Source organism: Cololabis saira, chromosome 23 (assembly GCF_033807715.1).
Source record: "Cololabis saira isolate AMF1-May2022 chromosome 23, fColSai1.1, whole genome shotgun sequence".
Classification (NCBI taxonomy): Eukaryota; Metazoa; Chordata; class Actinopteri; order Beloniformes; family Belonidae; genus Cololabis; species Cololabis saira.
In genome coordinates this window covers 1,626,490-1,653,431 of record NC_084609.1, presented here as the reverse complement: position 1 = coordinate 1,653,431, position 26,942 = coordinate 1,626,490, and the positions used below count along the sequence as shown (strand labels likewise).

The following is a 26,942-nucleotide window of genomic DNA, read 5'->3' as shown; positions in this document are numbered from 1 at the left end:
ACCGGGATAGAAGATTTACAAGAAGGAGAGAGAAAAGTTGAAGCAGCATTTGTTTTGGATTTGGATCCAGGAAGAAGAAGCAGAAATGATGGGAATTGCGTCATTCCTCTTTTTTTCATTTTTTTCCTATTTTTTTCCCTTTTTTTCCTCTTTATCATTTTTCCTTTTTTCATCACTTTTTCCTTTTTTCATCTCTTTTCTCCTTTTTTCTCTTTTTTTCATCATTTTCTTTCTCTTTTTTCATCTTTCTTCTTTTTTCATCTTTTTTCCTCTTTGTCTTTTTTCATCTTTCTTCCTCTTTTTTCATCTCTTTTTTCATTTTCTTTCTCTCTTTTTTTCCTCTTTTTTCATCCTTTTTTCCCCCTCTTTCTTTTTTCCTTTTTTCATCCCTTTTCCCTTTTTCCCCTCTTTTTTCATCTTTTTTTTTCTCCTTTTTTTCATCTCTTTTTTCATCTTTTTTCCAGGAAGTTCTTCTAAACACGGAGAAACCAAGACCAGGAGGAGACTAATCACTTCATAAATGTAATGAAGGATATGAACATTTCTGCATTTGTAGACGCTAGAAAGTACCGGGATAGAAGATTTACAAACCTGAATTTTCACTGCATGTAAACGTAGTCAGAGAGGTTTAAATCAAGGCCCTGCTGTTGCTACGGCAACATAAGAGTCTGTTTCTGTCAGGCTTTGGGTTAAAAGAGAGAAGTTTGTTGATCGTCGGAATCTTTTAGATTCCCATGAACGTGTTAGTTAGAGAGTCTAAGTGAGGGAGCAGGAACTGCTACACAAACCACAGCCATGTCCGTGTTATTTATCCAACTGTGTCCGTTTTTATTTTCCTCCAACGCCGAACAAACGGTCAAAAGCAAGGCGAGATATTCACTCTTAGTTTATAGATATTTGAATCAGTCAACATAAAAATAACACTCTCCCTCCTCCCCCCCTCTCCACGCGGTGAACAGGTGAATATTCATCCATTCATTCATTACTCCAATCACCTGCTAGTAGACGTCAACACAGTCGGGGGCTGCGTGACATCATTGTGTCATAATTAACCCGTTATATCTTCAAAACTAAAGCAGCACAAACTAAAATCCTTTCTGCACAAACCAGCACTAACGCAGACGGTGGCCGAGACCGCCATTGCTGAAAATTAAAGAAACGCTGCAAATAAAATAAACGCTTTGCAAATAAAAATAAACGCTGCAAATAAAATAAACGCTTTGCAAATAAAATAAACGCTTTGCAAATAAAAATAAACGCTACAAATAAAATAAACGCTGCGGCAAATAAAATAAACGCTTTGCAAATAAAAACAAGCGCCGCTGCAAATATAAAGAAAAGCTGCAAATAAAATAAACGCTGCTGCAAATATAAAGAAAAAACGACGCAAATAAAAAAGCCACAACGGAAGTGAATTACCGGGGACTATTTTTGCTGATGCACCGGTGTTTTTTACGTGAGAGGAGAAGAAGACGAAGAGGACGTAAGTGAAAAGGAAGAAATAAGAAGAGCGAGGAATAAGAAGAACAACGAACGCGAAAATAAGTGAAAAGGTTAGTGTTCAACGTCGCTACGTGTCATTTTTAATGTGCAACAACCGGTGCATCGACAAAAATAGTCCCCGGTAATTCACTTCCGTTGTGGCTTTTTTATTTGCATGGTTTTTTTATTTCATTTGCAGCGGGGTTTCTTTATATTTGCAGCGTTTCTTTTATTTGCAGCGGCTAATAAAGCGGTGTGGTGTCTAACCCTCTGCCGGTAGCGGGCGTCAGCGTTGCTAATAAGGCTAATAAAGCTAATAAAGCGGCCTCTCACCCTCTGGCGGTAGCGGGCGTCGGCGTTGGGGTTGGGGATTACTGCTGTAAGATGCTAATAAGGCTAATAAAGCGGCGGTAGCGGCCTCTCACCCTCTGGCGGTAGCGGGCGTCAGCGTTGCTAATAAGGCTAATAAAGCGGCCTCTCACCCTCTGGCGGTAGCGGGACGCGGCTGTAAGATGCTAATAAGGCTAATAAACGGGCGGGATGTCTCACCCTCTGGCGGTAGCGGGCGTCGGCGTTGCTAATAAGGCTAATAAACATGTGTCTCACCCTCTGGCGGTAGCGGGCGTCGGCGTTGCTAATAGGCTAATAAAGCGGCGGTAGCAGCCTCTCACCCTCTGGCGGTAGCGGGCGTCGGCGTTGCTAATAGGCTAATAAAGCGTTGGTAGCGGCCTCTCACCCTCTGGCGGTAGCGGGGCTGTAAGATGCTAATAAGGCTAATAAAGCGGCCTCTCACCCTCTGGCGGTAGCGGGACACGGCTGTAAGATGCTAATAAGGCTAATAAAGCGGCCTCTCACCCTCTGGCGGTAGCGGGCGTCGGCGTTGCTAATAAGGCTAATAAAGCGGCCTCTCACCCTCTGGCGGTAGCGGGCGTCGGCGTTGCTAATAAGGCTAATAAAGCGGCCTCTCACCCTCTGGCGGTAGCAGGCTGCTGTAAGATGCTAATAAGGCTAATAAACCGGTGCGGTGTCTCACCCTCTGGCGGTAGCGGGCGTCGGCATTGCTAATAAGGCTAATAAAGCGGCCTCTCACCCTCTGGCGGTAGCGGGCGTCGGCATTGCTAATAAAGCTAATAAAGCGGCGGTAGCGGCCTCTCACCCTCTGGCGGTAGCGGGACACGGCTGTAAGATGCTAATAAAGCTAATAACCCGGCGGTATGGTCTCACCCTCTGGCGGTAGCGGGGCTGTAAGATGCTAATAAGGCTAATAAACCGGTGCGGTGTCTCACCCTCTGGCGGTAGCGGGCGTCGGCGTTGCTAATAAGGCTAATAAAGCGGCCTCTCACCCTCTGGCGGTAGCGGGACACGGCTGTAAGTTGCTAATAAGGCTAATAAACCGGTGCAGCCTCTCACCCTCTGGCGGGACACGGCTGTAAGATGCTAATAAGGCTAATAAAGCGGCGGTAGCGGCGTCTCACCCTCTGGCGGTAGCGGGGCTGTAAGATGCTAATAAGGCTAATAAAGCGGCCTCTCACCCTCTGGCGGTAGCGGGACACGGCTGTAAGATGCTAATAGGCTAATAAAGCGGTGTCTCACCCTCTGGCGGTAGCGGGCGTCGGCGTTGGGGTTCAGCCCCAGCAGGGCCTGCTCGTCCATGACTGCAGAGACAGACTGGCAGGCCATTGGTGGTTAGCTCTCCTCCAGGGCCGGAACCATGAGATACAGACACCACGGAACGATGCTCTCTGCTAGAGATGCTGCTGCCGCCGGGCAGGGCTGGCTCATCTGGGGGAGAAGAAGAAGAATTAAAGTTCAACCTGTCTCCTGCCAAGCAAACAGAATCTGTAACACTGACAAACATCATTGTCCTTGACGCACGGCTCAATTTTCTACAAAGCAGCCAGTTTGAGATATTGACGCCACGTAGTTGGTTCCTGATGGGACCGTGAAGTCATTAACAGAAATGATTGAACTCCTCTCCTGTGGACGGATCTACAGAGCTGTTTACACCAAAACCTCCAGACTCAGAGACAGTTTCTTCCCCCGAGCTACTGCTCTGATAAACGAACATCACTCAGAATCTCAGAGAAACCAATCACTGTGCAATAATAATAACAATCATATGCTGTAACAAAGCATCTTCCAATAATCATGTCTACCTCATTCTGCTGCACCTTTCACTTTTTAAAAATTGTATATATGTTAATAAGAGCTGTCATTGTCTATTACCTACCGTATTGTCCCGAATATAAGACGACCCTGATTATAAGACGACCCTCTTTTTCAAGACTCAACTTTGAAGAAAGACTTTTTGAACACCAAATTCAATTTTTATACAGAAAATAATGACAGTAAATCTGAGACAAATGATTATAACAATATATTGTAGAGAAAAAGCCTGTTATTTTGCCTCATTCAAATCATTATCTTGAAGTTTGCATCATAACTTCTCCTCAGCTGCCGGTTCACCGGCCGAACTTCACCCACTTTTCTCCAGATTGTCGCTACGTTTCTCCACTTTCTGTTATCTCTGCTCTTATTTTCTTCTCTTTTCTTTCTCATACTAGTTTTTATTTTTCTTCTTCATGACAGGGGTTCCTTTGTCCTGGGGAGTTTAGTTCAGCATTCGCTTTAAAGATATCTGGCGCCATCTAGCGTTGTGAATGGGTATAACGTCTAGACCCCGAATGTAAGACGACGCCCACTTTTTCAGTCTTATTTCAATGCAAAAAACACCGTCTTATATTCAGGCCAATGCGGTAATTACTGTAGAGTGAGCGAAAATAACAGAGTCAAATTCCATGTCTTGTCTGACCGACCTGGCCAAATAAACATGATTCTGATTCTGATGACAGATATAGCTGGGTATCATCTGCATAAAGGCTGAGTTACTTATGGTTAAATCAACGCAGAGCCTACGCCGTAAGGTTAGCGGCTACGTGGGAGTCTCTCCGTAGCTACGCCGTAGCATGCTAGCACCTCCCACAAACTGTAACTACGACCCAACGCAGACCGAGAGGCTGTGATTGGTTCTCTTGGTAGCAACGCATTTCTGGTTCCGGTTCATGAAGCAGTCGTGAACTTTCAGCCTCTTTTCTTCATGTGTGTGTGATTTATTTTTTTGGTTGTTTTGGTTTTTTACACAATAGTTGTCTTATCTCTTTGATTCACGGAAGCTAAACAAAGTATCAACTAGCGCTCTGGGGGAACTGCACCGCGGTGAAATGGAGTGACGGAGAAGTGTGAAGGTTCACAACGACGTCACGGCAACGGTGTAGCTCTGCGTTGGCTTAAAACAGAACCATAATCCAGGTTTAAAAGTGATAATAATCATGTAAAGTGATAACCGGGTTAAAAGGATGAGCTGAGATGGGAAACAAAAGGAGCCCCAGCACCGAGCCCTGGGGGACTCCCAGGGAGAAAAGTTATGGATATTTGACCTTTGCCATGACTCGCTGAAGGAGCTGAGATTCAAATTAGGAGTTTATGTATAAGTACGACCCAAACCGTTTCCCGAAGCCACACGACGACGACGACGGAGGTTTCAATAACTAAACGGAAACGTTCATGTGTTTTTTTTAGAACTGCCGCACCGATAGTTGTTACTCTTGTTGATGATGCAGTTGATTCAGAAAAGTGATTTCATTGATAAGATCGTTATGGCGGATGATTTATGGTTTAATTTAATCCTGTCTGACCCGGCGGTCATTTTTATAAATAACAGTATGTTTCCTGGTTCTGGTGGATCCTGTAGGTCCGTTCAAACATCTGGAAACATCTGGTGATGACATCACGTCCAGGTGGGCCGACACGCCCGTTAAAACAGCTGCTTCTGTTACACTGCAAAAACTCTATTATTCTTAGGTAAAATGTCTCATTTTTAGTCAGAAAATCTCATTACACTTAAAACAAGCTGAGCTGTTCCAAACCCAGGAAAACTAATATGAAGTGAGAAATGCCAGAAAGGCCAGAACAAAGTCAAAAGAACATTGTATTTCAGTAAATGGTGTAAAACTATGGAATTGTTGCGAACAGGACTTAAGAATGTGTAGTTCAATCCATACCTTCAAAACAATGTTTAAAATTAACACTATCAACTAGGCCTGTGTTGAAAAAATCGATTTCCCAATTCTAAATCGATTCTCATATTAATTCCTAAAAATCGATTCATATGTCTAAAGATCCATTTTTTATTTTTTATTTTTTTTTTGGGGGGGGGGGTTCTTTTTTTTTCTTTCTTTTATTTATTTATGTTTTTTTTTTTTCATCATTAATTTACAACTTTTGGTTATTTTTTTGTTTATCCCCAAAAAATGAATGTTTTGTTGGACATGAGAATAACTGGTGCCATGTTTCTGCCTTTAATTATGTTTAAAGGTATGAAAACATTAAAGTGTTAGGTTATAATTGCATAAATTGTCTATATTTCATTACTTTATTTACTGTCTTGGGGTTACATTTGCAAAAAATGCTAAAAACCAAATGCTCAAAAATTAAAAACCAAAATAGACCAAAAATGGAACAAATAAAAACGTAATGTGGGAAAAACTAAAAGTGATTTCATCATCTCTGTTTCCTCCTGGATCTGTTTGGTAATTCTACACGATGTTTCTGTTTCAGTTCTATCAGCATTCTGGGAGCTGATTGGTCCTTACAGCATCATTAGCTGCAATACTGGCTGTTGAATCTCAATATAATACTAGTATTAATATGTTGCAGAACTACAGTCATATCATTCATGCAACAGCTGAAAAAACAGTTTTATTAACACTAACCCAAATCAATATTGGAATCGGATCAAATCTTGATAATCGATTCTGAATCTTAAGAATCGGAATCGAATCGAATCTTGACATTTGAATCGATCCCCAGCCCTGCTATCAACGGGTATAATGTAATATTGTAATTCATTGACACCAAATGTCATAGTGTAACTGTTATTACCTGGCTTTTGTTTGCTTCTTCACACCTAAAAAATATTATATGATAGTGTAACAGATGTATTATTGCACTGTGTGTGTGTGTGTGTGTGTGTGTGTGTGTGTGTGTGTGTGTGTGTGTGTGTGTGTGTGTGGTTGCTGTATAATGATGATGGTTGCACCGATGTAACATTGTTTTTTGGATGACGAAAATAAACAATAAAAAAAGGAGGAGTCATTACCAGAAAAATAACTTATTTGACAATTTTCACCTGTTTCAAGTAAATTTTCACTTGAAATAAATAGAAAAATCTGATTTATCTTCTTATTACAAGCAAAAAAATCTTGTTCCACTGGCAGATTTTTCTACTTATTTTAAGTGAAAATTTACTTGAAACAGGTGAAAATTGTTGTTTTTTCCAGTGATGTTTTAAGTTTAATTAGATTTTCTTTGCCTAAACATGAGACATTTTAACTAGAAATAAGACAAATATTATTGTAAAGAGTTTTTTCAGTGTATTTTCTCCGTCCGGCTTCACTCCAACAAAAGCAGCTAATTTAGTTCTAATTTAGTTGTTGATCTAGAGGAAATGGTTCTGGCAGAGACGCTGAACTTCAGATAAACTTTAATCTAATTCAGTTTAGTTTAGTTATTCTCAGCTGACGCTGCTCTTCATTTATCACTCTGTGGTTTCATCACTCCTGAAAAGTAAACTGGGTTTTTGAGGAAGAAATTGGAAAAGCACTTTTTTCGGGCGTGTAAAAGTGTTAAAAAGAAAACCCAGATGTTATTTAATACCACTAAAGTCCAATCTTTCCATGATGTGAATTTTGTGGACAGAATCAATCCATTCTTCACACTGCAAAAACTCCACATCTTAACAAGAATATCTGTCTTATTTCTAGTTAAAATGTCTCAGTTTTTAGTAAAAAAATCTCATTGCACTTAAAATAAGACTCATCACTGGAAAAAAAAACAATTTTCACCTGTTTCAAGTAGATTTTCACTTGAAATAAGTAGAAAAATCTGCCAGTGGAACAAGATTTTTTTGCTTGAAATAAGAAGATAAATCTTGTTCCATTGATTTAGTTTAGTTTATTGTTTTGCACAGTTTTAAATATTAAAAGATAAATACTATACGGTGCAGGAAGAGGCAAAAAACCCAATGGGCTTATTTGAAGCCTCCACTGAAGTTATAAAGAACAAGATTAACATACAAAAACAAAAAGTATAACTACACAAAAGTGATGGCAAACTAATAATGCAATATATAAATAATAAAGAAAAAAATAAGTGTGTGTGAGTGTGCATGGGGTATTGTTTTTACAACTTATTATATTGACTCCTGAGCAAATAAGACGGCGTAGTGGCCGCTGTTTAGTTTCAGTAGGTTAGAATTCACCAGAATCTAGCCGTTATTACTGATGACGATGTGTTTTCTGTTACCGTGGTTACGGGCAGTTGGAACGAGAGACTGGAATAAACTACTCATGTTTTTCCTTCGTCCACAAAAAGCTTTTTTCAGCTCTTTTTGTTCCCAAACTCCTACAACGGTACATAACATGTCACTATGAGTGAAACACAAAATAAAAAAAGAACATGGATACATGAACAACAATACGTTGGTAAAACAATTACAAAACAGCTGGCAGATTTTTCTACTTATTTCAAGTGAAAATTTACTTGAAACAGGTGAAAATTGTCAAATAAGTTGTTTTATTTCAAGTGATGAGTCCTGCTTTAAGTGTAATGAGATTTTATGACTAAAAATGAGACATTTTAACTAGAAATAAGACAGATATTCCCGTTAAGATGTAGAGTTTTTGCAGTAACGGCTGATTCTGCAGGAACTGACGTTTTGACTTTTTTCTCGACATTTTGACTTTTTTCTCGACATTTTGACTTTTTTCTTGAAAATTCAACTTTTTTCTCGACTTTTTTCTCGAAGTGCATAATGAAAAAAAAATCTTGGTCCTCTAATATATTATTTTTATTTTTCTCCTTCTCTTCATCCACGTTTCCAGACGGTAATGACTCAATATTTACTTGTTCGTGTCTCTTCCTCGTCCGTTTCACTAGTAAAAAAAATCTCATTACACTTAAAACAAGAGTCATTACCAGATAAATAACTTGTTATTTGACAATTTTCACCTGTTTCAAGTAAATTTTCACTTGAAATAAGTAAAAAAATCTGCCAGTGGAACAAGATTTATCTTCTCATTACAAGCAGAAAAATCTTGTCCCACTGGCAGATTTTTCTACTTATTTTAAGTGAAAATCTTAAAACAAGACTCAACACTGGAAAAATAACTTATTTGACAATTTTCACTTGAAATAAATAGAAAAATCTGTGAAAATTTACTTGAAACAGGTGAAAATTGTTGTTTTTCCAGTGATGAGTCTTATTTTAAGTGTAATGAGATTTTATGACTAAAAATGAGACATTTTAACTAGAAATAAGACAAATATTCCTGTTAAGATTTGGAGTTTTTGCAGTATATATCTTGTTATTTGACAATTTTCACCTGTTTCAAGTAGATTTTCACTTGAAATAAGTAGAAAAATCTGTGAAAATCGACTTGAAACATAAAAATGAGACATTTTAACAAGAAATAAGACAAATATTAAGTTAAAATGTTCAGTTTTTGCAGTAACGGCTGATTCTGCAGGAACTGACAGCACATGATGCAACACGACGTCAACAGCCTTTAAACCTCTTAAACCGGGTCAGACCAAACCCTGCCCGGCCCAGTCCGGTCCCAGCGGACCCGAACTCTCCCCCTTACCAACTTTATCCTGTTTTAACCCGGTTCTGTCCCGGTTCTGATGGAAACACCTGGTAAACGGATCCTCCGCGGGGCGGGCCAGTGCGCATGCGCGGAGCTTATTCACCTTAACGGGCCCGAAAACACGCTCCGGGAGGAGCCGGTACGCATGCGCGGGCCGTAGCTCACCTTACTGGGGCCCGAACCCCTCCCACGACCCGGTTCTGGTCCCGCAGGCTCGGCTGCGGCTCCGTTAGGGCTCGGTTCGGGATCAGATCTGGACCAGCCGCTGCAGCGTGTCCGCCTCGGGTCACTTCCGGGTCACGTGATGGGGGCGGGTCCGCCTGGGGTTCACTTCCGGCCCAGGTCACGTGAGGGGGGACTGGACGAGATTCACTGACGGAATTCAAAATAAATAAAATTCCTTGTGTTTACAGTCTCTAATCTACTTTATTTACTTTACCTGATGCGTTTCTGGAAGGAGAAGGATCGGGCCCGTTTTATAATAGATCCATGATCGGGCCAAATCTTTTTTTTTTTCTCCAAAAACTTTATTTCACAAAAACGAAGTTTACAAATTATATATCTTCAACAGAAAATGACACAGATTATAAGTGACACCCAGTCTGGTTTCCTTAAGGACAGATCCATACATAACAATATTAGATTTGTATTAGATTTATTAGATTATAGGGATTTAATTGAAGATGATGGGGTTGCTTTTACAAAGCCTTTGACATGGTTGAGCATCCTTTTATTATACATGGATTTGGGGAAAAGTTTATTAGGATAATTGAAATGTTATATAATGATATTGGGACAAATGGGAAAATCGGTAGCCTATTAGGTAATTGCAGCTATTTATTATTAATATTTATGTTTAATTTATGATAGAGGTAACAAAGGGGCAGGGTTAAATAAGTTTTACGTCTACCTGCTCCTTTTTGGACACCGTTTTTTTTTTTTTTTTCCCCTGTTTGTATTACGTTTTTGTTGTTGTTGCTTTTTTTCTGTATGTTTTGAATTTGTTTTTAAATCTTATATTTTTTTTTTTATGTGTTCGAAATAAACAATTCAATCAATCAATCAATATTATTAGTTCGATTTCTTTGCCGTTTGGAACATGACGGCGTTTTGAAGTTAAACGCGGTATCCGTCAAGGCTGTCCATGCTCACCGTTATTATTTATTACTGTGGTTGAATTATTAGCAATCTTTATAAAAAACAGTGTAAACATTGAGCCACTAAATGTGATGGGAAGTTCATTGGTTATCAGTCAGCGAGCAGACGACACCACGTTGTTCTTAAAATGCACAGATTCCTGCAGTTTTGAATGAGGTTTCTCTGTTTTCTAAAGCCTCCGGTTTACATTTTATTATGAAGAAGAGTGAGTTATTGGCTATTCATGATCCCCGTCTGATTAATGTGTATTATATTCCAGTAAAGAGTGAAGTTAAGTATTTAGGGATCATAGTCACAAAAAATAAAACTGTCAGAGAAACTTCTAATATAGTAAATAACATAGAGCATTGTAGGACTATTCTTAATAGTTGACTCTAAAGAGACTTGTCTATTTTTGGTGGAATATTGCTGACTAAGATGGAAAGTCTCTCTAGAACAGGGATCAGCAACCCAACATGTTTTAGATCCATATTGGACCAAAAACAAAACTAATATGTCTGGAGCCGCAAAAAAATAAAAGTCTTGTCTAAGCCTTAGAATGAAGGCAACACATGCTGCATGTTTCTATATTAGTTAGAACTGGGGGAAGTTTTTTTTTCATCATTCACTTCGAGAAAAAGTCGAAATGTCGAGAAAAAAGTTGAAATGTCGAGATTAATGTTGAAGTACAATCTTGAGAAAAAAGTCGAAATTTTGAGAAAAAAGTTGAAATTTGGATGAAAAAGTCAAAATTTTGAGAAAAAAGTGGAGAAAAAAGTTGAAATTTTGATGAAAAAGTTGAAATTTTGAGAAAAAGGTGAAATTTTGAGAAAAAAGTCGAGAAAAAAGTTGAAATTTTCAGAAAAAGGTTGAAAAAAAAAAGTTTGAAATTTTTATGAAAAAGTAGAAATTTTGATGAAAAAAGTCGAAAAAAAAAGTCCAAATTTTGAGAAAAAAAACAGAATGTCGAGATTAATGTTGAAGTACAATGTCGAGAAAAAAGTCCAAATGTCGAGAAAAAAGTCGAACTGTCGAGATTAAAAAGGAAAGGAAAAAGGAAGAAAAAAAAGAACAAGAGAAAAAAAAAGGAAAAAAAGAATAAAAAAAGGAAAAAGGAAAAAGAGAAAAAAAGGAAAAAAAAGAGAAAAAAAAGGAAAAAAAAAAAAGAAAAAATTGAAAAAAAAAGGTCAAACATTATTTTTAAAGCTCCAGGAGCCACTAGGGCGGCGCTAAAGAGCTGCATGTGGCTCTAGAGCCGCAGGTTGCCGACCCCTGCTCTAGACTTATCTATCCAGCCTATTCATTGGATTCATTGGATATTCCTGACAAATTAACCAAGAGAATTAATCAAAATAATTTCAATTTTATTTGGAAAATAAGCATCATTATTTAAGGAGAGGTGACATTGTGAAATCTATTGAGGAAAATGATCTAAATGCTATTGACTTTGATCCAATGAATCCATCAAATTAAAATGGTTACAAAGTTTTGTAACAATGTGAAAGCTTTTGGTTGGATTTTCCGTTGAAAATCTTCAGGAATTTTGGAGGCATAGATTTCGTTACCGCTCCTTTCCACTTCCACCTAAAAAGAATTAAATTAAAATAAAATTAAAGGACGTGGAGGAGGTTAAAAAAATAAAAAATAAATTAAATTCAATTAAATTAAATTAAATTAAATGATGTGGAGGAGGCCAACATGTACGTGATATTACAAATATCAATATACCACAGTAATGAAAGCAGTTCCACAAGCGATGATTCTCCAGCTTAAAGGCTGATGATTTATTCTGTGGTTAGTCCACAAATTTCTTCTTTAGTTATAAATGGTTTTAATTTAAATATAATAAAATAAAAAATGTAATAATAAATTCTTGAGAACTAATTTTACTTTGGTGTGTTACTCTTCACCTTTGAAGAGGAAACATATGTTTCAACGTTATACGACTAGTTTTTTAATTAAGATGAGAACAGTTACCTCCAGAGCCGGATTAAATAAATGGACTACACTAGGCAGACTGTGATTTTTGGGCCCCCCTCCATCGATGTTATTTATGAAATCTTAAACTTACCAAAGTTACTAATAAAACTTAATTCACATTTTACATAGCATAGTCATAGTCAAGTTGGTTCTTTGTATTCCAAAATAAGTCATGTGTTGTATATTAAACAGTCTATCAGACTATTTTTAGATTTTTATTATTTATACATTATTACAACGCTCTATTAAATGCTATTAAATTATCCTTATCTTATCGATTGTGAGCATTTTGCAGAAAATCTTAATTAAATGTGTTGATTAAATTGAATAGTTAAATAAGAAGTCAAATCTACAAAGACCAATACAATTTGCAGTAAGACAAAGTGTGCTGTAGTATGTATGTCTGTATGTGTATATGTATGTATGTGTATGTGTATGCAGAGCCGTTTGAGAGGTTTGCGAGGCCCTGTGTGAAATAGGCAGGGTGGCCCTCGCGCGTGAGCGTAGCGAGCGCGCGCGAAATTTTTGGGTTTTTCGGGTCGGATCTGGTGTCTCTATGCGCAATTTTAACTCTACAATTAGCAAAATACTGCATACCTTCCCCTGCCTCATCATCATCTGGGCTTGCCTCGACGCGGGGCCCCACGGCTGCTTGAGACCCGAGCGGATCGGTGATTTTTGTAACAAATTTATCAAACGAGCCTTTCAGAGAGGCATTAAACTCTTCCATTTTCTTTAGTTTTTTTCTTTTTTCATCCCCTGATGGAAATTTCCTGAATCTGTCTCGTTTTCTCGACATTGTGTGACAGTTTGTTCCAACTCCACCCGTCTGGATCAGAGCAGCTTGTGTCTGCGCTTGGTCTGATCATTGGATTGAACAACAGACACGCGTCATCATTGCACATATATTTATTGATATGCACAGACTAGTACACATTTAGGTCTGTAATGGAATGTGACTGCTGATATTTATAAGGGAAAAAAAAAAATAGGGGAAAAAAAAACGGCCCATAGCGCCAGGCCCCTTGGGGCGCCAGGCCCCTTGGGGCGCCAGGCCCCGTGCGGTCGCACGGTTCGCACATCCCTTGCGGCGGCCCTGTGCGTATGTATGCGTATATATATATGTATGTATACTAAATATAGTAATAATGCACATATATATATGCCTTAGGTTTTTACCGGCATGTTATCAACCATTAATATGTGTGCAGACAAAAAAAAAAAAAAAATTTTTTTTTTTTTTTTCCCCTCTGTCTGGGCCCCCCCCCCTGTCGGGCCCTAGGCACGTGCCTACTCTGCCTCTCCGTTAATCCGGCTCTGGTTACCTCTCCTTTCCACTACCACCTAAGGATAAAGAAGTTCGTTTTAAAATAATCAATGAGGTTTATCCATGGAATGATTTTTACATAAAAGGTTTAATTTACATGTGAATAATTGTACTTTTTGTAACGCAGACATGGAAACTTAGAGCATCTTTGTTTTTCTTGTTTTGGATAATAAAATGATCAAACCATTGCTATTCTTACATTTGAAAGCATTAAAGTTGGTTTACAAGTGGAGGACAAAAAAATAAACTTTGGAATTAATAATTTAATTATATTGGCTTCATTTTTTATTCATAAATGTCGCTTTTTGAAAATGAATCCAATCTTTATTGCATATTTAAACGAAATAATTCAGTACAAAAACTAAACTTTAAAATCTTGCATGATTGAAAAAGTCCAGCATCTTCAGAAGAATCTTTGTTCCTAATTCCTGACTCATCACTTGCGTTTTTTTGTGTTTTTTTTTTAATTGTTTATTCCTTTTCTTTCTTTTTCGCTCTGTATCTTCTTTGTTTTGTTTTATTAATTTGTCGCTCAGTGTTCTTTGATAAAAATGTTCTTCTGGAATCATAATGTGCCTTGTTTTTTTGTAAAATAAAATAAAAAAATATCTTTAGCCGAACATAGAAATCACATTTCATCCCTGGGGGGATAAGAGTTTAGAAGAAAACATTCAAATGAGCAGATATTAATAGTTTTGATCGCCTTTTGATTTAGAGAAGGTTTAATGGAGTCAATGTTCTGTTTAAGCAATAAAAGAGTGTTTTCTAAGTGTAAACTTACATTTGTGAATGTGAAATTTAGCCAACAGTATGATGAGGTTAATAATGAATGTTTCATTGAGTTTTTGTCTTAATCCAGTCAAAGTCAAAGAGTCCAAACAGCAAATTCCTCCAAAACAACTCAAATTATTCTTCAGTATCGTTAACAACTTAAATTATTCTTCAGTATTGTTAACAACTTAAATTATTCTTCAGTATTGTTAACAACTCAAATTATTCTTCAGTATCGTTAACAACTTAAATTATTCTTCAGTATCGTTAACAACTTAAATTATTCTTCAGTATCGTTAACAACTTAAATTATTCTTCAGTATTGTTAACAACTTAAATTATTCTTCAGTATCGTTAACAACTTAAATTATTCTTCAGTATCGTTAACAACTTAAATTATTCTTCAGTATCGTTAACAACTTAAATTATTCTTCAGTATTGTTAACAACAGGATCGGCCCAAAGTTAAGACTATTGCGCAACTGTCTTTTTTTAATTTATTTTTTTAATTGAACACAATTTATAAACAAGAAAACACATTTATACAAGCTGCTGGTAGAGGAAATAAAATATAAGAAAATAGAACATTTTAGGAAGTATCATGAACAAGAGACACAAACGATAAGGTAGAAAAGTAAAATAATAACAAATAAAACCAGGAAGGTATTTTAAAACAAATAGCATCGACATTTCAGAAAGATACTTCAAATAAAAGATACTTTGATATAACGTTTAACCTTGTACTGTCTTTGGGTCAAAATGAACCAATTCTTCTCTCCTTCCTTCTTCCCTTCCTCTTCTCCTCCTTTTTTACCTCCTTTCCTCCTTTTTCTTCCTACCTCCTTCCGTCATTCGTTCCTTTATTTCCTTCTTTGCTTTTCCTTCATTCTTTCCTTATTTTATTCATTCCTTCCTTCCTTCTTCCCTCCCTTCTTTCTTTTCTTTTCTCCCTTCCTTCCTTCCTTCCTTCCTTCCTTCCTTCCTTCCTTCTTTCTTTTCTTTTCTCCCTTCCTTCCTTCCTTCCTTCCTTCCTTCCTTCCTTCCTTCTTTCTTTTCTTTTCTCCCTTCCTTACTCCCTTTCCTACTTCCTTCCTTCTTTTCTCCCTTCCTTACTCCCTTCCTTCTTTTCTCCCTTCCTTCCTTCCTTCTTTTCTCCCTTCCTTACTCCCTTCCTTCTTTTCTCCCTTCCTTCCTTCCTTCCTTCTTTTCTCCCTTCCTTACTCCCTTTCCTACTTCCTTCCTTCTTTTCTCCTTTCTTCCTTCCTTCCTCTCTTCCTTCCTTCTTTTCTCCCTTCCTTCCTTCCTTCTTTTCTCCTTTCTTCCTTCCTTCCTCTCTTCCTTCCTTCTTTTCTTCCTTCCTTCCTTCCTTCTTTTCTCCCTTTCTTCCTTCCTTCCTTCTTTTCTTCCTTCCTTCCTTCCTTCTTTTCTCCCTTCCTTCCTGCCTTTCCTACTTCCTTCTTTCCTTCCTTCCTTCTTTTCTCCCTTCCTTGCTCCCTTTCCTACTTCCTTCCTTCTTTTCTCCCTTTCTTCCTCCCTTTCTTCCTTACTTCCTTCTTTCCTTCCTTCCTTCTTTTCTCCCTTCACCCTCCCTTGACCCAAAGACAGCACAAGGGTTAATCATTTTTTTAGTTATTTGACTTAATTTTTTTTTATAGAGACAAAAAAACTTTAGAAATCATTTAAAAACATTGGAAAGAGGCTTCGTTTTTCTCCACTTACATCAGTGTAAATGATATTTAGCCAGTAAGAGAAGGACATTAACCAAGAGAGACACTGATTTATCAATTGTATCTATGTAAAAAATAATATTAGCCACAATTGCACAACTGTCGGTGTCACATCAGTGATGTTTGGTTTTATTCTCTCATCTCCTCTTTTCTTTTTTATTAACATTTGCAAAAAGTACAATGATAACAAAACTTCACATTATGCAATTTCAAATTGAATTATAACATATAAAGAGTGTTACTCAAATAAAAACACATTATAACCAGCCAGGGGGATGAAATTATAACAGAAAACATACATTTATGGTTTTGATGCTTTTGAATTAGAAGAAAACTTAATAGAGTCCAGATACTGATTTAATTCACAATGAAAAGTAAAAAAAGAGGGTTTTTTGTGTAAGAATTTGGATTTGTGGATGTGTAATTTTGCAAGAATAATCAACAAATGAATAATAAATGTCCTTTTGGCTTTTGTTCTAATCGTTACATGGTCAAAAACACCAAACAACAAACACATTCTTCCAGAATAATCTGAAATCAGTTTCAAAGCTTTCAGACACAAAATTACACATATCACTCCAAAAAGTTTGAACAAGCCAGAATAAGTGAGTCCTTGTTTCCCAATTTGCAGAACAAAAAGTACATTTTGAATCGATATTTCTTTTGAATCTTTTTACAATGTGATCATTTGTAGGATAGAATTTATGAATTAACTTTGTCCAGTCTCTCATCTCCTCTTTTTTCTTTACCTGATGCGTTTACGTGTCATTATGCAAATGAGGGGGCGGGGCTTCCGGTTCAGCTGCTGCTATTGGTCAATAAACCGGAAAGAGAAGGATCGGGCCATTTTTTTTTTTTTTATTGAAAAATATCTTTATATACAAACAACAAGGCATCAAACTTTATCAAAATACTTCTATAGACCCCTTTCCAGCCTACGTCATCACAGGATGCGCGCGCATTGTTGCGGCAGAAGAGCGGCAGAAGTTGCATGAGTTTGAATAGAGCGAGGGAAGATTTGTTTCTTAAATTGCGTTTTTGGAGTTGCAGTAACGTTATAGAAGAACAACATGCCCACCAGCTGTTGTGTGTACGGGTGTACAAATCGAAATCCTGAGGAACATACATTTTTTGCAATTCCCAGAGGAATAATGATGATATTGTTATTGTGTGTGCTAGTCTCACAAACCTTAGTAAAAGTGTTGTTCCGAAAAAATCTAAGAAATAAGGGTTCTGAATAATAACATCAAGTCTTGACATTTTTTTATTTTCTCATCAGTGATTTGGAGCTGTGACTATGAATTGAATATCAGCCATTAATGATTTACTTGACTATTAAAATTTTGTTAATAAACTACCGGAGTTATTTGTTTTTTCTCACTGATTGTGTAAATGTATTGATTATTTTCTCTTTTTAAAGCTACAAACATCCAACTTCCACAGCTGTAAATATGCTGCACAAATATACATATATTCACTATATGTGTTGTATATCAAACTCAGGTATATTATAGATATATTAATCCCCACAAACCCTCAAATAAAAATAATGAATTTACCTAAAAAATAATGAACTAAGTTTTAAAAAACAGTATTTTGCATTATATGCCTTTTAATGTTTTTCTTTTTATCATATTAGTGGGAATAGGTTTCTGTAAATTAATGGTGATAATGTGAGATGCAGGATGGACAATAAAGCTCATATAATTTTTTAATTTTAAATTTTTTTAAAAATAACTATCAACTTCATTCAGCCAGCACAGACAAAGGTACACATGACATGGCTTTCATTCAAAGGCAATGCTTAATGAAACTCATTAAGAAACAAAGGGGACACAGTAAATTAACAAAAATAATAAGATAAATTAAATAAATATGAAATAATAAAATAACTTAAATGTCTAGTGTATAAAATACATTCAGTTGACTGTCATAATTCTTTACAAACTTCAGCTGTGACAGCTGCTGACAGTGTCGCAGCTTCTCCTGAGTAAACACTAGGTTTCTCAACCAAATACAGATGAATATCCGGCCATTGGACATCGGGCCACTTTGTGATATCTTCCTCCGGGAAGGAAGTTGCTTTCCATCCGCCAAAGTTAGTTTAGTAACGTAATTTCCACGATCTTTTTCCGTCATTCGGCTGGTGTAAACTGTCATGAACTCCGTCTTTCTGCCGCAACAATGCGCGTGCAGCTTGCCTACGTCATACTTGTTTACAAACACGGAAAGGGGTCTATACGACTAGTTTTTTAATTAAGATGAGAACCAGTTACCTCTCCTGTCCACTTCCACCTAAGGATAAAGAAGTTCATTTTAAAATAATCAATGAGGTTTATCCATGGAATGATTTTTACATAAAAGTTTTGATTTAGATTTGAATATTTGTACTTTTTGTAACGCAGACATGGAAACTTAGAGCATCTTTGTTTTTCTTGTTTTGGATAATAAAATGATCAAACCATTCCTATTCTTACATTTGAAAGCATTAAAGTTGGTTTACAAGTGGAGGACAAAAAATAGACTTTGGAATCAATAATTTAATTATATTGCTACATTTTTTATTCATAAATGTCGCTTTTTGAAAATTAATCCAATCTTTATTGCATATCTAAACGAAATAATTCAGTACAAAAACTATTTAAAATCTTGCACGATTGAAAAAGCCCAGAATCTTCATAAGTTTCTTTGTTCCCTAATTCCTGACTCATCACTTGCGTTTTTTTGTTGTTTTTTTTAATTGTTTATTCCTTTTCTTTCTTTTTCGCTCTGTATCTTCTTTGTTTTATTTTACTCATTGGTTGCTCTGTGTTTTATGATGAAAATGTTCTTCTGGAATCATAATGTGCCTTGTTTTTTTGTAAAATCAATGAGAAAATAAAAGCGAAAATATCTTCAGCCGAACATAGAAATCACATTTCATCCCTGGGGGGATAAGAGTTTAGAAGAAAACATTCAAATGAGCAGATATTAATAGTTTTGATCGCCTTTTGATTTAGAGAAAGTTTAATGGAGTCAATGTTCTGTTTAAGCAATAAAAGAGTGTTTTCTAAGTGTAAATTTACATTTGTGAATGTGAAATTTAGCCAACAGTATGATGAGGTTAATAATGAATGTTTCATTGGGTTTTTGTCTTAATCCTGTCAAAGTGAAAGAGTCCAAACAACAAATTCCTCCAAAACAACTCACATTATTCTTCAGTATCGTTAACAACTTAAATTATTCTTTAATATTGTTAACAACAGGATCGGCCCCAAAATTAAGACTATTGCGCAACTGTCTTTTTTAATTTATTTTTTTAATTGAACACAATTTATAAACAAGAAAACACATTTATATAAGCTGCTGGTAGAGGAAATAAAATATAAGAAAATAGAACATTTTAGGAAGTATCATGAACAAGAGACACAAACAATAAGGTAGAGAAGTAAAATTAATAACAACAAAAACAAGAAGGCATTTTAAAACAAATAGCATCGACATTTCAGAAAGATACTTCAAATAAAAGATACTTTGATAAATCATTAACCCTTGTGTCTTTGGGTCAAAATGACCCAATTCTTCTCTCCTTCCTTCTTCCTTTCCTCTTTTCCTCCTTTTTCTTCCTACCTCCTTCCGTCATTCGTTCCTTTATTACCTTCTTTGCTTTTCCTTCATTCTTTCCTTATTTTATCCATTCCTTCCTACTTCCCTCCCTTCTTTCTTCCTTCCTTCCTCCCTTCCTTCCTTCCTTCCTTCCTTCCTTCCTTCCTTCCTTCCTTCCTTCTTTTCTCCTTCCTTCTTCCTTCCTTCCTTCCTCCTTCTTCCTTCCTTCCTTCCTCTTTTCCTTCCTTCCTCTCTTCCTTCCTTCCTTCCTTCCTTCCTTCCTTCCTTCCTTCCTTCTTCCTTCCTTCCTTCCTTCCTTCCTTCCTTCCTTCCTTCCTTCCTTCCTTCTTTTCTCTTTTCTCCTTTCTTCCTTCCTTCCTTCCTTCCTTCCTTCCTTCCTTCCTCTCTTCCTTCCTTCCTTCTTTTCTCCCTTCCTTACTCCCTTTCTTCCTTCCTTCCTCTCATCCTTCCTTCTTTTCACCTTCCTCTCTCCTTCCTCCCACCTTCCTCCATCCTTCCTTCCTACTTCCATTCTTCCTCCAACCTTCCTTCCTTTCTTCCAACCATCCTTCCTTCCTCTCTTCCTTCCTTCCTTCCATCCTCCTTCCTTCCTTCCTTCCTTCCTTCCTTCCTTCCTCTCTTCTTCCTCCTTCCTTCCTTCCTTCTTCCTTCCTTCCTTCCTTCCTTTCTTCCTTCCTTCCTCACTTCCTTCCTTCCTTCCTTCCTTCCTTCTTATTCTTCCTCCCTTCCTCTCTCCTTCCTTCCATCCTTCTTTTCTCCTTCCTTCCTTCCTTCCTTCCTCTCTTCCTTCCTTCCTTCCTCTCTTCCTTCCTTCTTTCTTCCTTAACCTTCCTTCCTTCCTTCCTTCCTTCCTTCCTTCCTCTCATCCTTCCTTCCTTCCTTCCTTCCTTCTTTTCTCCTTTCTTCCTTCCTTCCTCTCTTCCTTCCTTTCTTCCTTCCTTCCTTTCTTCCTTCCTTCCTTCCTTCCTTCCTTCCTTCCTTCCTTCTTTTCTCCTTCCTTCCTTCCTTCCTTCCTTCCTTCCTTCCTTCCTTCCTCTTTTCCTTCCTTCCTCTTCCTTCCTTCCTTCCTTCCTTCCTTCCTTCCTTCCTTCCTTCCTTCCTCCTTCCTTCTTTTCTCCCTTCCTTACTCCCTTTCCTACTTCCTTCCTTCTTTCTCCTTCCTTCCTTCCTTCCTTCCTTCCTTCCTTCCTTCTTTCTCTTTTCTCCTTTCTTCCTTCCTTCCTTCCTTCCTTCCTTCCTTCCTTCCTTCCTTCCTTCCTTCCTCTCTTCCTTCCTTCCTTCTTTTCTCCCTTCCTTACTCCCTTTCTTCCTTCCTTCCTCTCATCCTTCCTTCTTTTCTCCTTCCCTCTTCCTTCTCCTTCCTTCCTTCCTTCCTTCCTTCCTTTCTTCCTTTCTTCCTCCTTCCTTCCTTCCTTTCTTCCTTCCTTCCTCCTTCCTTCCTTCCTTCCTCTCTTCTTTCTCCTTCTTCCTTCCTTCCTCTCTTCCTTCCTCTTCCTTCCTTCCTTCCTTCCTTCCTTCCTTCCTTCCTTCATTCCTTCCTTCCTCTCTTCCTTCCTTCCTTCCTTCCTTCCTTCCTTCCTTCCTTCCTTCCTTCTTCCTTTCTTCCTTCCTTCCTCTCTTCCTTCCTTCCTTCCTTCCTTCCTTCTTTCTTCCTCCCTTCCTCTCTTCCTTCCTTCCTTCCTTCTTTTCTCCTTCCTTCCTTCCTTCCTTCCTCTCTTCCTTCCTTCCTTCCTCTCCTTCCTTCCTTCTTTTCTTCCTTACTTCCTTCCTTCCTTCCTTCCTTCCTTCCTCTCTCCTTCCTTCCTTCCTTCCTTCCTTCTTTTCTCCTTTCTTCCTTCCTTCCTCTCTTCCTTCCTTTCTTCCTTCCTTCCTTTCTTCCTTCCTTCCTCTCTTCCTTCCTTTCTTCCTTCCTTCCTTCCTTCCTTCCTTCTTTCTCCTTTCTTCCTTCCTTCCTCTCTTCCTTCCTTTCTTCCTTCCTTCCTTCCTTCCTTCCTCTCTTCCTTCCCCTCTTCCTTCCTTCCTTCCTTCCTTCCTTCCTTCCTTCCTTCCTTCCTTCCTTCCTTCCTTCCTTCCTTCCTTCCTTCCTTCCTTCCTTCCTTCCTTCCTTCCTTCCTTCCTTCTTTTCCTTCCTTCCTTCCTTCCTTCCTTCCTTCCTTCCTTCCTTCCTTCCTTCCTTCTCTTTCCTTCCTTCCTCTCTCTTCCTTCCTTCCTTCCTCCTTCCTTCCTCCTTCCTTCCTTCCTTCCTTCTTTTCTCCCTTCCTTACTCCCTTTCCTACTTCCTTCCTTCCTTCCTTCCTTCCTTCCTCCTTCCTTCCTTCCTTCCTTCCTTCTTCTTTCTCTTTTCTCCTTTCTTCCTTCCTTCCTTCCTTCCTTCCTTCCTTCCTTCCTTCCTTCCTTCCTTCCTTCCTTCCTTCCTCTCTTCCTTCCTTCCTTCTTTTCTCCCTTCCTTACTCCTTTCTTCCTTCCTTCCTCTCGTCCTTCCTTCTTTTCTCCTTCCTCTCTTCCTTCCTTCCTTCCTTCCTTCCTTCCTTCCTTCCTTCCTTCCTTTCTTCCTTTCTTCCTTCCTTCCTTCCTTCCTTCCTTTCTTCCTTCCTTCCTTCCTTCCTTCCTTCCTTCCTTCCTTCCTTCCTTCCTCTCTTCCTTCCTTCCTTCCTTCCTTCCTTCTTTCCTTCCTTCCTTCTTTTCTCCCTTCCTTCCTTCCTTCCTCTCTTCCTTCCTTCCTTCCTTCCTTCCTTCCTTCCTTCCTTCCTTCCTTCTTTTCTCCCTTCCTTCCTTCCTTCCTCTCTTCCTTCCTTCCTTCCTTCCTTCCTTCCTTCCTTCCTTCCTTCCTTCCTTCATTCCTTCCTCTCTTCCTTCCTTCCTTCCTTCCTTCCTTCCTTCCTTCTTTTCTCCCTTCCTTACTCCCTTTCCTACTTCCGTCCTTCCTTCCTTCCTTCCTTCCTTCCTTCCTTCCTTCCTTCCTTCCTTCCTTCCTTCCTTCCTTCCTTCCTTCCTTCCTTCCTTCCTCTCTTCCTTCCTTCCTTCCTTCCTTCCTTCCTTCTTTCCTTCCTTCCTTCTTTCCTTCCTTCCTACCTTCTTTCCTTCCTTCCTTCTTTTCTCCCTTCCTTCCTTCCTTCCTCTCTTCCTTCCTTCCTTCCTTCCTTCCTTCCTTCCTTCCTTCCTTCCTTCCTTCCTTCCTTCCATCTTTTCTCCCTTCCTTACTCCCTTTCCTACTTCCTTCCTTCTTTTCTCCTTCCTTCCTTCCTTCCTTCCTTCCTTCCTTCCTTCCTTCCTTCCTTCCTTCCTTCCTTCCTTCCTTCCTTCCTTCCTCTCTTCCTTCCTTCCTTCCTTCCTTCCTTCCTTCCTTCCTTCCTTCCTTCCTTCCTTCCTTCCTTCCATCTTTTCTCCCTTCCTTACTCCCTTTCCTACTTCCTTCCTTCTTTTCTCCTTCCTTCCTTCCTTCCTTCCTTCCTTCCTTCCTTCCTTCCTCTCTTCCTTCCTTCCTTCCTTCCTTCCTTCCTTCCTTCCTTCCTTCCTTCCTTCCTTCCTTCCTTCTTTCCTTCCTTCCTTCTTTCCTTCCTTCCTTCTTTCCTTCCTTCCTTCCTTCCTTCTTTCCTTCCTTCCTTCTTTTCTCCCTTCCTTCCTTCCTTCCTCTCTTCCTTCCTTCCTTCCTTCCTTCCTTCCTTCCTTCCTTCCTTCTTTTCTCCCTTCCTTCCTTCCTTCCTTCCTTCCTTCCTTCCTTCCTTCTTTTCTCCTTTCTTCCTTCCTTCCTTCCTTCCTTCTTTTCTCCCTTCCTTCCTTCCTTCCTCTCTTCCTCCCTTCCTTCCTTCCTTCCTTCCTTCCTTCCTTCCTTCCTTCCTTCCTTCCTTCCTTCCTTCCTTCCTTCCTTCCTTCCTTCCTTCCTTCCTTCCTTCCTTCCTTCCTCTCTCCCTTCTTCCTTCCTTCCTTCCTTCCTTCCTTCCTCTCTTCCTTCCTTACTCCCTTCCTTCCTTCCTTCCTTCCTCTCTTCCTTCCTTACTCCCTTCCTTCCTTCCTTCCTTCTTTTCTCCCTTCCTTACTCCCTTTGCTCCTTCCTCCCTTCTTTCCCTTTCCTTCCTTCCTTCCTTCCTTCCTTCCTTCCTTCCTTCCTTCCTTCCTTCCTTCCTTCCTTCCTTCCTTCCTTCCTTCCTTCCTCCCTCTCTTCCTTCATTCCTTCTTTCCTCCCTTCCTCCTCCCTTGACCCAAACACAGCACTTTGATTACAGTTTTTCTCGATTGCTTTGACACATTTTGCACATCATGGGTCAACTTTATCTAATGCTCACACCTTCTTTGCACAGCAAGAGTCCTCTCTGGCCAATCACTTAACTATTTCTCATTGCTTTCACACAATTTTCTTTGACTTTTACTGTAATACACTTTTCAAAACAGTTAACACACTTCTCACAAAGAGACACCAAACATAACTGATTTACCATGGCAACACATTGCAGACACTTTGTAGCAGCCAATTGGAACTGCTCTCTCAATTCTAACAATATCAGCACAGTGTGAACTCTCTCTGCAAAACAAAGCAAGTAGTCCTCAACCTATCAAAGAGGTCAATAGCTTGTAGTTGACACCAAGCATGGATGGAGGAGGACGTGGACGAGAACATGTGGCCTGATCGTCAGGCCCGTGTCGACAATGCGTCATTTTCCTGTATTTTTATTTTTTTTCATATTTACAGGGTTTCATTTCATTGTGTTTCATTTACAGTAAATCTTTGAGAATTGACCTTTGTTGTACTGCATATTGAACCCTGTCATTTTGTCGAGAAAAAAGTCAAAATTTTGTGAAAAAAGTCGAAATGTCGAGAAAAAAGACGAAATGTTGAGAAAAAAGTTAAAATTTTGTGAAAAAAGTCAAAATGTCGAGAAAAAAGTCCAAATTTTGTGAAAAAAGTCAAAATTTCGTGAAAAAAGTCGGAGTGTTGAGAAAAAAAGTTAAATTGTCGAGAAAAAAGTCGAAATGTCAAAAAAAAAAGTCGAAATGTCGAGAAAAAAGTTGCTAAGTTGAGAAAAAAGTCAAAATTTCGTGAAAAAAGTCAAAATGTCGAAAAAAAGACACATTTTACAGTACTTTCTTTGAGAATTGACCTTTGTTGTACTGCATATTGAACCCTGTCATTTTGTCGAGAAAAAAGTCAAAATTTCGTGAAAAAAGTCGAAATGTCGAGAAAAAAGTCAAAATTTCGTGAAAAAAGTCGAAATGTCGAGAAAAAAGTTAAATTGTCGAGAAAAAAGTCGAAATGTCAAAAAAAAAAAGTCGAAATGTCGAGAAAAAAGACGAAATGTTGAGAAAAAAGTTAAAATTTCGTGAAAAAAGCCGAAATGTCGAGAAAAAAGTCCAAATTTTGTGAAAAAAGTCAAAATTTCGTGAAAAAAGTCGGAATGTTGAGAAAAAAGTTAAATTGTCGAGAAAAAAGTCAAAATGTCGAAAAAAAAGTCGAAATGTCGCGAAAAAAGTCAAAATTTCGTGAAAAAAGTCAAAATTTCGTGAAAAAAGTCAAAATTTCGTGAAAAAAGTCGAAATGTCGAAAAAAAGACACATTTTACAGTACTTTCTTTGAGAATTGACCTTTGTTGTACTGCATATTGAACCCTGTCATTTTGTCGAGAAAAAAGTCAAAATTTTGTGAAAAAAGTCGAAATGTCGAGAAAAAAGACCAAATTTTGTGAAAAAAGTCGGAATGTCGAGAAAAAAGTCGAAATGTCGAGAAAAAAGTTGCTAAGTTGAGAAAAAAGTCAAAATTTCGTGAAAAACTCAAAATGTCGAAAAAAAAGTCGAAATGTCCGCGAAAAAAGTCAAAATTTCGTGAAAAAAGTCGAAATGTCGAAAAAAAGACACATTTTACAGAACTTTCTTTGAGAATTGACCTTTGTTGTACTGCATATTGAACCCTGTCATTTTGTCGACAAAAAAGACGAAATGTTGAGAAAAAAGTTAAAATTTCGTGAAAAAAGTTGAAATGTCGTGAAAAAGTCAAAATTTTGTGAAAAAAGTCAAAATTTCGTGAAAAAAGTCGGAATGTTGAGAAAAAAGTTAAATTGTCGAGAAAAAAGTCGAAATGTCAAAAAAAAAGTCGAAATGTCGAGAAAAAAGTTGCTAAGTGAGAAAAAAGTCAAAATTTCGTGAAAAATGTCGAAATGTCAAGAAAAAAGTCAAAATTTCGTGAAAAAAGTCAAAATGTCGAAAAAAATGAAATGTCGCGAAAAAGACACATTTACAGTACTTTCTTTGAGAATTGACCTTTGTTGTACTGCATATTGAACCCTGTCATTTTGATTGCTTACAGTACGTGCATGTGACTGCAATAAATATTTTTCTGTCAGAATCTTGCCATTTTGTACACAGTAGAACAAATGTAAATCAATGGTGTTGACAGGAACTTCAGCAATACAAAAACACATCTACAATATTTTACTGTATACACATTTTCTGATTTTACTGTAAATACTCTGTGACAGTATATTTATAAGTTATATAACTAAGTTAGAGTGCTCAATACAAAACCCAAATTGTAGTATGTTGTCAGTTGTAAAATAGTCAATACTATGAGGGTGTTGAACAAAAGTGGATATTGATAGCTGTGGTTTTAATTTTGTTATCCATTGTTAAATAAATGAGAAAACATACATGTTCAATTGAGAAAAGATTTTAGGTTTTTTGATGGAAAAGTTTGGTTTTGATGGATGTGTGGATGTGTTTTGAGAAAGTGGTGTCATTCTGCAAACATAAAGTGTTTTGGTTATTTCAGCTTCTGTTAAGGCAGGGGTCGGCAACCTGCGGCTCTAGCGCCGCATGCGGCTCTTTAGCGCCGCCCTAAGTGGCTCCTTGAGCTTTAAAAAAAAAAAAAAAAAAAAAATGTTTTCCTTTTTTTGTCTTTTTTCTTCTTTTTCTTCTTTTTTCCTTTTTTTCTCTTTTTTTCTATTCCCTTTCCTCAAAATTTCGACTTTTTTCTCAACATTTCGACTTTTTTCTCGACATTTCGACTTATTTCTCAACATTTTGACTTATTTCTCGACTTTTCTACTTTTCTTACATTTCGACTTTTTCTCAATTCTTTTCTATTTGACTTTTTTCTTAAATTTTGACTTCTCAACATTCGACTTTTTTCTAAATTTTGACTTTTTTCTAATTTGACTTTTCTTGATATTTTGACTCTCGACATTTCGACTTTTTTCTTAACATTTCGACTTTTTTCTCA

At 37.8% G+C, this 26,942-nt stretch overlaps 1 protein-coding gene across 1 annotated transcript in view; it reads right to left on the bottom strand.

The window, feature by feature from the left end:
- Positions 1-9,478, bottom strand: part of xpot (exportin, tRNA (nuclear export receptor for tRNAs)) — a 43,724-nt gene extending 34,246 nt beyond the window's left edge. Inside the window, exons 1-2 of the mRNA XM_061715105.1 lie at positions 9,354-9,478; positions 3,076-3,264 (exon numbers count right to left, since the gene is read on the bottom strand). Coding sequence (XP_061571089.1) covers positions 3,076-3,162 — 87 coding nt within the window. The 5' untranslated portion in view covers positions 3,163-3,264; positions 9,354-9,478. The remainder of the gene's footprint in view (positions 1-3,075; positions 3,265-9,353) is intronic.
- Positions 9,479-26,942: the final 17,464 nt, after the last annotated feature.